At 52.6% G+C, this 14,816-nt stretch overlaps 1 protein-coding gene across 2 annotated transcripts in view; it reads right to left on the bottom strand.

Moving 5' to 3' along the window:
* Rgma (repulsive guidance molecule BMP co-receptor a) overlaps window positions 1-14,816 on the bottom strand; it is a 46,655-nt gene that overhangs the window by 10,527 nt on the left and 21,312 nt on the right. For both annotated transcript variants that reach the window (XM_048434827.3, XM_085682631.2), the window contains exon 3: window positions 185-699. In XM_048434827.3, coding sequence (XP_048290784.1) covers window positions 185-699 — 515 coding nt within the window. The remainder of the gene's footprint in view (window positions 1-184; window positions 700-14,816) is intronic.

Here is a 14,816-nt window from a genome sequence, read left to right on the forward strand (position 1 = left end):
CCTCTTTAGTGACAGTAAGAATCCAGTGGTAGTTTCAGGCCAGGTTCCAAAGTTAGAGAAACCCTGCCTCGAAAAACCAACAACAACAACAACAAGAAAAAGACCCCAGCAGTGCCGGAGGCATCTGGTGCCGGCAGAGCATGAACAGTGTGATCCCGCAGGTCCGGCCCATCCTTGCCCTTACCTTGCTGGTGGCGGTGGCGGCAGAGCCGGGCAGCACAGGCGTGTTGGTGACTTGCACGTTCAGGTAATTATTGTCGATGAGTGGCCAGGCGCCTTGCACCTTGCACGTCTGGAAGTGGTCTGTGAAAGTCCTGAGGTGCGGGTCCCCAAAGAGGCCGCAGTGAGTGTAGTTGGGGGCAGCCGAGTGCTTGTGAAAACTCTTCTCGTAGTGGCAGATCTCGGGGCTATCCGAGCGCTCCTGGCTGTCCCCGGCTGGTGGGAGCGTGCGCAGGCGCGGCTGCGAGGTGGGGCCATCCTTGGAGCAGTTGTGCTGGCTCATGAGGTCCTCTATGCCATGGACAGCTGAGTGGTAAGCCAGGTCGCCCCGGCAGGTGCGGGCTGTCCGCCGCGTGCACAGGGCGTAGGTGCGCAGGGCCGCACAGAACTCCGGCACGTCGTCAGACGCAGGGACGTGGCTGCCCGACGTGGCACTCCAGAACTCAGAGTTGCACTTGAGGATCTTGCAGGGGGTGATGGCTGCGGAGAAGAACAGACGCGCCATCATGTTGGGACCCTCCTCTACAGACCTCTGTGGGTTAGAGATGCAGGGAGGCCTCACCTAGATGATGCCACTTATAATCCACGCCCACTGATCAGTGAACGGCCGCGTAACTTGCCCTGTCTAACCTTGCAGATTCTTCTGCATAGCCGGCTATGATGAGGAGGGTTCAGGCAGATGGGCCAGATGCAGAAAAGGGCATTTGCATTTAAGAGGATGGTGATTTTTGACCAACCATCCTTGGACATTAAAAAAAAGTCAATACATACAAGAGAAAACAAGATACTTCTACTTCAGGGCCATCTCCAAGAATTCTAAGCAAAGAGCAACAGAAATGTGCTAGGCATTTAAACCCCACTGTTAAATATGTGCCCCCATTCCTGCCAGAATGAGACCTTGCAAAACTCTCTACATCTTTATACTCATTTGAAATAAGGAAGGACAGTAAGATGTATTGTGTGAATGTGTTGCGTGTTAGTGACTTGTCGCGCACACAGCCGTGGGGCCAGGAGTCCCCGCTCACCACAGCTGTACGGTAAGACAACCCCATCCCTCAGTGCATTCCCCAGTGCCTCCACCAGGGCGGAACAATGACACAACACCAAAAAGACTTCAGCTTTTCCTGGGGGAGCTTTCCCGGCACAGTGAGGACCCCACCTCGCTCTCTGGAGGTCCTGGGTCCTGCCCGGGACGTGGCACTCCGGAACTCAGAGTTGCTGTTGTAGACTAGGCTGCTCTCCAACTTAGAGATCCACTTGCCTCTGCCTCCCAAGTGCTGGGATTAAAGGAGTGCATCACCACCACTTGGCTTTACATGCTTTCTTTTTAATAAGAATTGCCTTGGCCATGGTTCTTCATAGCAACAGAACATAGAGAAGCCAGTCTCTGTGAGACTCAGGCTTTCGGCTCAGAATCAGGCTACCTGTGTTTCTGATATCTTTGGTAAACAAGCTCTTTTGGGTTGCTACCGGTTGAACATGCTTTTCTTTTAGTTTGAGAAGTTTTTATGTGTTTAGGGAAAGCATTTGATAGCAGACTTTCAGCTTTCCCACTTTTACAGCTTTATGGAAACTGAAGGCTGACTTGCATCAGGGCAGAGCCAAGTATGGTGGGGCATATTCATAATCTGAGCGCTTGAGAGGCAACGGCAGGAGGGTTTCAAGCTCTGGAATCATTTGGGTGACACAGTGAGACCCTGTCTCAGAAAACAATTGAACAAAATAGGACCAGTGCATCAGCCTGGGCCGTTGATCCACTGGTGCCTGCTGTATAGGGGGATGGCAGCCAGGGAGCACTGTGAGATTCCACAAGGTGTGGCCTCCCGGAATCCATAAGATGTGCTCTTGACATGTGTGGATACAGGGACGCCCTGGGCGTTGTTTCTCTAGATGGAGATGAGGTGATGCGGCAGGTACATGGCCTCTGACCGGCCCAGTGCTAGGCGCCGAATGCTGGCTGGCCATCCTGCTGTCTCAGAATCCCAGAGCGGGGCACATGAGAAAAGCGCCACAGACAGGGAGTCCGCCCTGACTGGAAACTACACGGGGGTCCATTTTACCTCACCCTCACCAGGATGGCGGGAACAAAGGATGGAGGCCCTCGGCTGCTCATGCCCACACCCCCCCTCAGGGCTGGCCAGCTTCAAATCAGGTTGGCTGCACAGCTGTGGCTGGCAGATGGCACCAGAGGTCACTCATCTGGAACACTTGCCCCCAGGAACCTAGGTCTCCATTAGCTCCCTACTCCTGGAGATCCTATAGGACCCTAAGTGGACTTCTTTGTCCCATGCACTCTACTTCTCAGCCATGCAGCGAATGTTCTCCATGCTACTGCCCAGGACTGAGGACACAGAGAGGTCTGAAGATGACAGTGGCTTGTGACGTGGCAAGCAGTAGAAGGAAGACATTGGGCTCAGTTTCACTTCTGAGAGTAGCTGTGAGGACCTGACCCTGTCTCAACTTCTTTATCTGCAAAGAACTCGCTGTAAGGGTTAACTTCAGATGGAATGACGTTCTCATAGCAAGGCTGAGACCCAGGGGGCACACAACAAACAGGGTTCCCAGCTTAACAAGGGGAGGGACACAATGTTCCCAGGCCAAAAGAGATGGCAGGAGCCAGGAGGGTCTGGATGGCAGTCAGCCTCCCTCTGCCTCCAGCTCTCCTTCCTCTTCCCTGCCCCCACAGAGGCCTGAGCTATCACTCAGAGCTCAATGCATCCCCGTCCCCACCCTGACTCATTACCCCAACTGTGTAGCTCTTCCAGCCCACTGACTGCTCATTCATGCTGGTCCACCCCAGGGCCCAGCTGTCCAAGGGCCACACTCTCTGGAAGCTAATCACTGAGGTCGCCACTTCATTCCCCACCACATTCACCAGGGTGCGTGCTATAAATCGAACTGCCCCCTGACTCCCGCAAATGAGCCCCGGTCCCCAAGATAACAGCATTTTGAATCGTGGCTTTTGAGGCACACCTAGGCTTAGACAGGTTATGATGATGGGTCATTAGGGCCCTTACAAGACACCAGAGCTCACCATCTCTCTCCCCGCTACAAGAAGATGCTGAAGAAGTCGGCAATCTGCAGGAAGAGGCCCTCCCTGCAACCCAAGCTGGCTGTGCCAACCCTCCTTCCAGAACCATGAGAAGTAAATGGGAATTGTGTATGGCTTCTGCCCTGTGGCGTTGTTATATAGCCTGCACCGACTGGTACAGAGATAAAAACCTCACATCTCCTTCATTTCCTCTTTATAAGCAGACACTCAATGGAGGTCTCATCTAGCCAGGAATCAAAGGTTCCGCTCTTCCATCATTTCAGAAACCTGTTTCCAGGGTGACCCAGGCCTGGCATCATCCCCGCTGGTTCTGCAGAAAGACAGGGTATTAATCAAGAAGTGGCAAGTAACCGGGTGGCGCGCGCCTTTAATCCCAGCACTTGGGAGGCAGAGGCAGGCGGATCTCTGTGAGTTCGAGGCCAGCCTGGTCTACAAGAGCTAGCTCCAGGTCAGGCGCCAAAGCTACAGAGAAACACTGTCTGGGGGAAGGGGAGGGAGGAAATGTAGCAAGTAAGTTCTTACCCCTTTAGCCCGGGTGACCTAAACCCCAGCCTGATTCAGGACATCCATTTCCCACTTCCATAACCCTATCTTCCTTGAAGTTTTCATGGCACCCAAAAATACCACCCCCACTTGAAGGATGGAGTAATCAATCGGAAGGGCTGGGTCCTGAACTTGCGAAGTCTATTTTGTCTTTGATGGTGAGCAAAGGAAGAAACTCTGGGCTCTATGCCAGAAAGAAAAATGGGGACACTTGTAACTTCTCCACCCAGAGACATTCAGGGGAGTCTGCGTGTCAGCCAACAACAAGTGACATACTGGTGTCACAGGTGATACCTAGTCAGCCTTACAGAATCGGGGTCACAACTTAGGGGGCCTTTTGGATTTGGGGCAGGCATCCAGGGTCCAACCCACAGTTGTGTGACCTCCCATCATGCAATGGGCTGGGGCGAGGTCGAGGTCAGAGGTGCTGACTATGCCAAGCCTGCAGAACTCAGGAAAGACGTTATGGGAAAGAGGTTTGTGTCATAAACTTTGCGCAGTTGTCATTGGCACAGATGATGTAACTCGGAGATTTACCACGTGCAGGATGCGCGCACGCTGCCTTTAGTTCTGCAGCGGCTCCAGGACTTGCTATGGCCCTCAACAGACAGGCAAAAAGGGTGCTCAGGCCTTGGATAGCTTTTCCTCTTAGGTTTCTTGACATAGGCAGGATGTAACCACGGTTCTCAGTTCCCCAAACCACTGTCATCTCCCCTATCAAAAACCAAGCAGCTTTCATTTTAGGCCTTCACTATTACTCTGGAGGCAGGAACTTTTTTTTTATCTCCATTTTACCAGTGGGTGGCCTCAGGAGGTGGAGTTGCCTTGGGTCACAAAGCCACACCTGTGCTTCAGAGGTGCCCTGGTCTTAGGACTGCTTCTCTGCCTCTGCCCCACTTCCTTTCTCTGGGTGGGGTACGCATGTGTATGGTATTTGTATGCAGGTATCTCCCACCCCCTCCCGTGTTTGTGTGCCCACACGTGGTGTGTGTGTAGCACAGAGGTTGACGTCAGGCGCTCTATCTTATTTTTTTGAGACAAGGCTCTCCCTAAATCCGGAACTTAATGTTTTAGCTGGACCGGCCAGCCAGCCAGCCCTCAGGATTCACCTGTTCACATCCTTCATGAGCCAGGGTTACAGACCTGCTCTGCTGTGCCTGGCTGTTATTTGAATGCTTGGCATCTGAACATAGGCCCTCAAGCTCACATAGTGTGATCTACTACTGAACCACCTCCTCAGCCCCATTCTATGCTTTTCTCAGTGCCAGTCCTTCCTCAAGACACTGTCTGAGATGACCGGCTCCCCAAGGCCCCAAACACCGTGATCTCTTGCCCTGCCTGGTTCTGTTGTGGCACTACAAATTGATTCTGCGCCCTCCCAGCAGTAAGGCTTGTGGAGGGCTGCCAGACGCAGAGGCTGCTGAGAAATGACCTATCGATGACTCTTATGGTTCCCCCTGCTGCCCCAAAGCTTTGAGGAGCCTCCCTGGAGCTTCAGAAAAAGGCTGAACTCTCCCACAGTGGAAGGAGACATTAGAGTTCAGAACAGGACAACCGCTTATAAGATGCTCCGGACAGTGGTAAGTCGGGGCCAGAAGTGGGTGTGCCCCGTGAGTGTCCTCTGTTACCTCTTCAGAGGGTAACATAACTCTCTGGGGTCTGCCAGCCTGAAGTGATGTACGTACAGCTGTCATTTCTTAAGGACCCTGGGGAGGGACCTCCAAGATACCACGACTGGACTGTCTTCATAGGCAGCAGCAAGCTGAGAGGCCCTGACATCTACAGAGGTATCCCTTTCACCCCATGTCCTCTGTTCTAAATCACCAACTACAGGCCTCTTAGGGGTCAGGGACCTATAGCCAACTTGGTCTGGTGTCAAAAGCAAAAGCCGTGGGGATCCCCTATCAGAAGTCCCCAAAGGACTGCTTTTTTTATGTGACAGATACATACATATTTCACAGATACAGATTTAAGCAAAAGATTCCTGGCAGTAATCTGGGACTTCTGAGGCCAATCTTCATGGAAGCAGAAGAGTTTGGGAGTATGTAACACACCTGATAGCAGCTTGTACAGACAGAGGGCAAGCCAGTCTTTCTGGGCAAGACTCTCAGTGCTCTCTGCAAGGCAGAAAGGGACTCACGGCCCCAGAGGCAGGTCACTGTTTTTTTCTGGGTATGGCATGCAAGTGGCCTCACCTCACCCGGTGGCCAATATGCCCAGAGTTAATACAATTAGTACGGAAATGTTTTCCTAGTTCTTTCTAAAAAAAGGTATTTTACATGTATGTATATATATATTATGCACGCACGTGCACGTGTGTGTTTGTACACATGCTGTAGCACATATGTAGAGGTCTGAGAGACAATCTAAAGAAGTCCTTCTACCATGTGGGTGCCGGGAATGTAGCTCAGGTGGTTAGTCTCGGCAGCAGGCACCTTCAACCTTCTGAGCCATTTCCCTGGCCTGGTTTTTCTCTTTCTAAGCATTCCGGGACTGAGGATGCTTCCAGGGTCTCTTGATTCTCGCTGTCCGTTGCTCTATCTCACCCAGAGCCTGACACTCCGCAAAGCTCGTGAGTGAGACCTTGTGTGCTTGCCACATCTTGTTTGAGCCCAGGTTTCCTGAGTCCACCAACATTTAGGATTCGCTATTGTCCTGAGAATGACAGCCGGACAAATAAAGAGAATCCAGAAGCTTGTAAGGACAGTGGCTCTACCTGGACTTGCCAACAGGAAATCCCTGAACCTGTCCTAAAATCCCAAGATGCAAGGCAGAGGACTTGGTTTAATAGGTGGGGCTAATGTTGATGTTCGCAGAACAAGGTGGGCTTCCAGACCAGGCTGGGTAGAGGGGACCCTTGGAGCTCAGTTTGGGGTCCCCAGCAATCATATGAACTATTCACCAACTTCTGACTGGCTCAGCAGAGTCAAGGCTTCGGTGTGATCGGTGTGAGCTACTTTGTGCCTGGAACACTTAGGCGGTCTCAGGAGACCTAGGCTGGCCTTGAACTCTGGATTCTACTGTTTGCATTTCCCAACTGCAGGTGGTGATTACTGGCGTGCACCACGCCTGGTTTTGCAATGCTTCACTTCGCAAGGTGCACCACGGAGACTCAGAATGTGGTAGTCTGACAATTTCAGTTGTCCCCAAGATACCTTTGCTAGGGCAAGCTAGCTCTCTCAGTTCTGGACACTTCCAGCTGCCTCTCAGGGAGTTCCCTCTCTGCCCTCTCCTAGAGCCACACAGATATAGGCTAAAAGGTAACCACCTCCCGTCTGTCATTTGATATACACTGAGGTCTACCCAGGCGTCCTTCCCGGTGCTGCCTTCTCTGGCCCGACCTTGCAGCTGCTCCTCTGAAACTCTCAAGGAAGGTGGACACATCTTCCAACATATGCCTGTCACCCTCCCAAGAACAAGGCCTCCTCATCTTTATCCTGACAACCTTCCCACTTCCATACTCCACAGTTAAAGCATAGTTTGAGATTCCTGATGCCCACCCCGCCTCCCTTTAACACCTACATCTAACTTTGTCTCCGGCAGAAACCTGGAGCCTCCATGTAGCCAGGGCTCAGGAAGTACCTATTTGCTCATAGCTAGCCAATTACATTTTTGAGAGAGAGCTCCCAGTGACTGCCTTTCTTGTAGACCACCAAGCCATGGTAGAGAGGGAAGCCACATGGCTTAGGTTCATGAGACTTAAATGATTTTCTGTGGATGGCAACCGGCACCTCTGGGAAACAGAAAGGCAATGCTCACAGAACACCAAGTCAGCAGGAAGAAAAATATCTCCGTACCAGCACAACCACAGCTCCGTTGTAGCCGAGTCCTCCTTTGAACTGCTAATCAAGCCCCATCTTTCAGAATAATAGCCTGCTTATTACCACCCCGTTTGCATGACAAAGCATCTCAATAAAACTTATTTTGCCCTGGGCCCAGAGGGGGTGTGAAGGATCAACCCTGAGAAAGGAGTCTTAGGAATGTGCGAGGCGCTCCGGGGCCAGAGCCCAGGAATAAAGACAATGTAATTTGCCACCAAGAAAAGCCCAATAGACCAATAAATTACCCTCGTGCAAAGGGATTAGATCGGGTTTCAGGGGCCTAGGGGGAGGGGCAGGGTAAGATGGGAGGGGAGACGGCCACGCCTTCTCTTAAAGCGGTAAGGATCCTTTAGAGTACAAGCCGCAGGGTCAAGATGTTTTCAGCTCTGCACAGTGACTGTCTGACCTGATTTGCTTGCTCAGAGTCCTGGATCCTGCCGTGGGCTGGGAACTGGGCTGAAAGCGGTTCTCGGAACACACTCTGTGCTTAGGCGGGGCTGGCCTTCCCAACTTCAGGAAGGTTTCATCTGAGTTTGGACAGAGGCGTGACGGTATCAGGGAAGCAGCGTTTCCCAGAGACTGACAAGAGGCAAAAAAACCTCCCTGGTGTGAGGACGGTGAGCAGGCTGGAGGAAGGCATCAAGAAAATATCGCCTGACTTCAAATCACTGTCCTTCTCTGGGTGGAGCAGGAATCCTTAAAGCCCCACTTGTCACCCGCCATCCTGCTAGAATCTGCCACCAGGGGGCACTAGATGAAAAAGGGAAGGCTGAAGGCCCGCTGGGGCCCTTTTGCTCCAGCCCCTTGCTTTGCTGCCCTGAGGTAAGAAGCCCTGCAGGCCAGCCCCTTTGTCACTCTGGCCCCTGCGGTGGAAGCTGTTTCCTACTGTGTGTCTTGGTGCCTTTCGGCCTTCAGAAGCCTACCTTGTGATTCCCCAGTCTTAGCTCCCTCCCTCCGTGGAAATGCCTGAGGGAGGGGGAAGGGAGTTCACTTTGCTGGCAGGCCTACAAAAGAAGCGCCTGCCTGCCTGCCTGCCTGCCTGCCTGCCTACTGATTTCAGCCAGTGAGCTCCTGCAGAAAGCCCCCGTGGCAGCATTAGAACACTATTTTAGTAAGCCGTGTAACTTAAGAGGCAATAGCTGCAATTAGGCCACAGGCGGGTGGAAGGAGGGGAAGCCGCTAGAGGAAATCTGCCAGCCTCGGGGAGAGGCCAACCCTGAAGCTTGAAGTCTCCAGCTTCCCTCCCTCCCTCACTGCCCACCCAGTCTGGAGAAGAAACCCGAGCTACACCTCTGGAAACATGTCACAACACAATCCTGATGGAAGTGGGGGAGAGGACGCAAAGTAGGAGGGCCAACTGCTGCCTCTGAGCGTGAGCCTCCAGCAGGGCCTGGTTCTGCTGATTCGAGTCCCATAGCAAGGAACCTAGGTGTGCGTGGAGGCGGGGTGGGGCGGGGCGGGGTGGGGGTGTTCTGGGACAGGAATGGATGCCTGAGGCTGCCTGCTGGCGTCACCCCGGCAGGAATTTCACTCAATCATCCTGGCGTAAACACCCAGGTGTTTGGCCTCAGATACCGAGAGGGACACACCCAGCTGACTGGATTTTTTTTTTGGCCAGGTGCTGCACAACCTACCTCACTTAACCCATCACCACAGCCAGAAGGGAGCACCGCTCCTGACCGCTCCTGTGTGACATCGCTGGCCCAGGCCGCCTAAGGGCCCCAGAGCTGCCGCTCCGCTACAACGTGACTCCCACCCATGAGCTTCACTGGGAATTAATTGTTCAGGCTTGGCTGAGAGCAAGAAGGGGAGCTTTTGAGACAACCTCAGGTGACCTAGGAAGGCAGAAACCCTGGGGAGCTGGGTCCTGGAGGGTGAACTCACTGTCCAGCTAAGCCTGGGCAGAGGTGGCTGAGTGGCACTCCCAGGACCGTACTCCCCCCCACAGTCACACCCAGCCAGGGCTGCCCTGCCTCAGCCTCCACACATGCCAAGTTGCTACAAGCACCCTTGCTGAGTGCCAAGAAGGGCGTACCTCAGCTTTCCAAACGGGCCACCCTCCCCAGGCTCCCACGGAAGCCATGTGGAACCAACTCCCAGGCAACAGGGTGATGTGAAAGCTTGAGAACAAGTCTGGGTATGGGAGGGGGCATGGGGGTCGAGCACGAACGTTCTGCTCTGGGGACCAGAAGGTCAGTGGTATGGGAGGTAATAAAGACTTCCCAGGACGGTGAAGCCGCAGGTGAGAGAAGTGGCCTTTCGGTTTGGAAGCCTGATCCTTCGTTCTGATGTGGGGCTCACACCTGACCCTGCCTCCAGCCATGCTGGGCTTTCCTGCTCAGCTGCAGGTCAAAGCAGGTCAAAGCAGGTCAAAACACCGTTGAGAAGAGGGGGAAAAAAAAGAAAAGAGGGAGCGAGGGGGAGAGAGAGAGAGAAAGAGAGACAGAGACAGACAGAGAGAGACAGAGAGAGGGAGAGAGAGGGAGACACACACACACACACACACACACACAGAGAGAGAGAGAGAGAGAGAGAGAGAGAGAGAGAGAGAAAGCTATTTTCTCCCTCTCTGCCATCTGCAGGGGCTGGAAGGAAGGACACATGCCAGGCACCTGGAACCTGGTGGGAAGCCCAGCCCCAAACTCCTTTCTGAAGGGGTGGGGATACAGAGACAGCCCTGTGGTAAGTGTCTAGGTGTCCAGCGCTTTTGTTAAATAAGGCACACGGTAAGTACTGTAACACGAGGGGCTGGCTTGTTGGGGTATCTGTTCCCGCCCGGTACCCCACAACCGGCAAGTCCCAGAGAAAATCAATCACACAGAGATCTCTTTAAGTTATAAAGCTGATTGGCCCATTAGGTCAGGCTACTTATTAGCTCTTATAACTTATGTTACCCCATTATCCTTATCTACGTTAGCCACACGGCTCAGTACCTTTCTCAGCTGGGCAGTTTACATCCTGCCTCTTCGGTAGACAATTCTCCCGCACCAAAGTACATTAGTAAACTCCCGCGGCCTGTCTTCCTGACCTGCGACAGTGCCAAGGTTAGAAAAATGACAAAGGGTAGGAGGGCTTTCTTTGGAGGCAGAGAAAGCACTATGTCTGTGGGAAATGGGGCGGCGGGGGTGGGGGGGAGTCACCCTTCCTCCTGTTGCCTGGTGTCATAGCCTCACAGTGCTTTCTGTGAGGCCCACATCTTCAGCAGATGCTCAACGGCAGACTTTAACGGTCTACACAGCAAATTTTAACAACTGTGTTTATCCAAAATTTGGAAAGGGCAGGAGTCTGGCATCACTATTGGGTTCGGCTTGGTAGCTGCATGTGTAACACCAGGCAAGCTCTCCTCCTCATCAGGAGTGATGGCTCCGGAGGACCAAAGCAGCTATTGGAGGCTCCTGGTACTCTGTGGCCATGCGAGCCACAGAAGAACTCTTAAAATTATTTCCTCCTCCAGACAACCCTATCTGGGAGAGGGAATTATGAAGGTATTATGTCTTGAAGGATGCTGTTAAATGTTAATTAGGAATTGTCTGTGAGAGGCCAGAATCCCTTTTGGTCTTTGGATTATTATTTTTTTTTTTAAAAAAATGCCTATTGCTTGTATAATCAGAAACAATATTTGGGAAAATGTGGGGTGTCTGGGGGGGAAAGTCCTGTGGTCTTTGTCCTTTGAGCAAAAGCTAGAATTAAAAGTAACACACACACACACACACACACACAAACCTGTGGGTCTTGTAGCTTCCAGGGCTATGCAGGAAGAACTTGGGAGAGTGGGGGAGGAGAGGAAGAGAAGGCAGGAAATGGCTCCCACCTTTACCATACAGAAGAGGAGATGGAGAAGGCAAAACTCCAAGACCTCCGAGTCCATAAAGCCAGGGGGACGCACAGCCCCATGCAGCACGGGCACCCAAAAGTCAGACTGGACCACGGCGGGATGCACTGAGTTTGGACTTTGGGCAGGGAGGTGAGTGTTCAACTTGGAACTGGGTGGTGCGGGTCAAGGCATAGAGCATCCCGGGGGAATGGGGGTGTGATATGGGGCTGGGATACGCTGGATCTTTTGGAAAGGGGGCTTGGTGAGAGTGTAGGACTGACCAGAGACGCCCCTCCTGGATGCTGCCGGGAGAACTACAAGATTCTTAGTGTGGTCCATTCTGCGCGGGACTGGAGTGGGGAACTGAGGCAGCGCCTGGGGTTGTTCTTCATGCTGTGGCTGCAGCAAGGTGACAACAGAAAAAAAGGCAGAGGAAGGACTCCCAGTTCTAGGTGATTGGCCTACATGGAGACCATTTTGCAGGAAAGACTTCATGCCTCGGGGTAGTGGGGTCCCTGACACAGCTGGGGAGGGGATGCAACTTGGGGAGGCCACATCCTGGTGTGCCTGGGACCCAGGAGACATTTGGGGAGTCTTGACTTTGAATTTTAAACTAAGCAAGTCTTGGGCAAACTGGTGTGAGTAGGCCACTTTGGTGCGGGGGGGGGGGGAGGGGGGACGGGGACGGGACGACAGGTCTTCAGGGTGCATCTTAGCGCGGTACCAAAATAGTTCAGCACTAACTGGTACTCAATGCAAACCTGAGGGCGGAGAGAGCAGGGTACAGACCTTACACAGGCCACCAAAGGCAAGATCTTTAGAGGGAACTTCTGCAGGACCCCAGAGTCTCCTCTCCCCAGCTCAAGTCTTACTTTATGCCCTTGGGTTACCTCTCCTACCCTTCCACTTTCCCGAAATCCCCTCCCTTTGGGCACCAGGGTGACAACCTTGCAGAGGCTCTCCTTCCACCAGAACACCAGAGAGCCTTCCCCCTTTTCTCCAGGGTGCCCTCATGGCCTCAGGGGCTGTGGGAACTCTAGGAGTTGATATCTGAATTCTCCCAGGAAGTCAAAAGTCTGTCTGCCCCGTCATATCCTGGCTGCTAGTCACTGCCTCTTGTAACTGAACATCATTTTCTTTCCTCTTCTGCAGCACCCCCGACCACCCTCCCCTCAAATTCACATGCTAAAACCTAATCCTCAAAGGGATGGTATTAGAAATAGGATCCAGGACTTTAGGAAGTGATTATGTCATGGGAGTAAAGCCCTCAAGAAAGTGCCCTTATGTAAAGGACCCTAGAGAGTCAGCTTTCCTTCCCTTCTGCCTCGTGGGGGAGGGGTGCGGGTAATAACGCACAGGACAAACGGACTAGAAAGGGCCTCTCGCTGGAGACCACAGTGGCTGGTTCCTTGGTCCTTGATTGTCTGGCCTCCACAGCTATAATCAAAACGTCTGTTATTTGTAGCCCTCCAAGTTGATGGTATTGTTATAGCAACTGATAGGGGCTCATACACTCTCCGTTTGGGACACAGGGTCTAACTGAGAGTCACAGCTGAATACGGGGAGCGGGCTTCCTCCGTGACGCCTTCTCACGCAGCAGTTCAGTTAAAAATATCCTCATCTCTATAGCCGCGCAGATATATTTAGGTCCTTCAGAGAACCTTAGTTTCCCTAAGTCTCAGGGTCCCCACTTGAAGAGGAACACTTCTACAACAGGGACAGTTCAAAAGCATAAGGGAGGGGGCTGAAGAGCTGGCGGAGCAGGGAAGGGCTGCTCCCCTTGTTCTTGTAGAGGACCAGGGTTCGGTTCCCATCACCTACACAGCACAGCTCATAAAAACAAGTAACTGCAGATCCTGGGACTCCCATCTTTCCTTCTGGCCTCTACATACAGGTGGTTGCACATGCAGGCATGCAGACGCATACACATAAATAAAAATAAGTGAAAATTTAAAAATCAAATACAACTATCAGGGAGGGAAACAAGGAAGAGAGAGGCTTGCACCCTCCTGAGAAGCGAGCATCAGAATCCCTTGGAGGGCCTGCATCGCAGCATCTGCTTCACTAGACCTGCAGTGCCCAGGTTCCTGGGGGAGGCTGATGCTGCTGGTCCGTGGCCCACACTCTGAGAACCCCGCTAGAACACAGCTACAAGAAACATGTCAACACTCACACACCATGCTTTGGATGGGTTTCTTTCAGAAGTCTGTTTGTGAAAGTCACAATGGGCGCACAGCTTAAAATGTATCTATTTTGCTGTGTTCCAAAGAGGATGCTATTTGAGGAAACCTATTCTAAGAAGTTTTTTCCGGCCTACCCCCATCCGGCTTGGGGATGCAGTCACTTTGTCCCATCTTCTACCCTAGAACAGTATTCAGACACCCCTCCAGCTTTCTCTTCTCGGATCAGGCTGAGGGCTCTGAAAGCTGTCACTGAACAAGGGCTCGGGAAGTCGGCCATCCACGTTAAGCGAGTCCACGTAAACACTCCAAACACACAAACACTCTCAGTCTGGCAGAGTGAAGGCATCTTTCTCCACACAACTATGTCCAATTTAATTTGCGCTCCTGCTCACTGCTGGCAGCCATTCGCGCAGGCGAGCCCTGAACAAAGTCATGCTTTCGCAAGGCTGCTCGGCCAGCTCCCTCCACCTGTCTCTGGTGGGCGAGACCCCGGCTTGCCTTTCTGTCCCTAATGTCCACCCACTGCGCATCAGAACTATAACCTTCACTCTGGGGCATCCTGTTCGCTGGACCGCTGCGTCAGAGACTGGGGACAGTGCATCTCCGCGGTGGAAATCACACATCTTCCCCTACGGAGGAAACTGTCTCTTTGCCCCACGAGGATTCCAGCGCACTCACATTCCTGAGGCCCTCGGTTTATTTGGTCCTTGGCTAGTAGCAGCTCAGTTTTCACAGCGGTGGGCCGTTTTGACTACGCGCAACTGTCAGAGGGCTCCAGCAGGGGAAACCTTAGCCAGTTGGCATGACACAACCCAGCTATCAGCGCCATCTGCCAGGGTCTAGTTACCAGCCCCGAAGCCAAAAAGAAAATGGGGTTCTTGGACACGAAAGTGGCGGAATTTGAGTTGTGAATTACATAACCCACCAGTGTGCCTCGGACTATGCTGCAGATAGTTTAAAACAAAAAAGTTTTTAAGACAAATAAATAAATAAATGGAGAAACATCAACCCCCCCCCCCCACACACACACACATACAAGCCCTAACCCCACCCAGCCCATGCAGCTCCTTCCTACTCTGGAGAACTTCTGCAGGCCCTTCCTCTCCTCACCTTCCAGCCCCAGAAGCTAAGAAGTGCTATGGCTTTAAGAGCAAGAGGGTGTTGTTCTAAGAGCCCCGGGAGCC

Source organism: Myodes glareolus, chromosome 24 (genome assembly GCF_982192425.1).
Source record: "Myodes glareolus chromosome 24, mMyoGla1.1, whole genome shotgun sequence".
NCBI lineage: Eukaryota > Metazoa > Chordata > Mammalia > Rodentia > Cricetidae > Myodes > Myodes glareolus.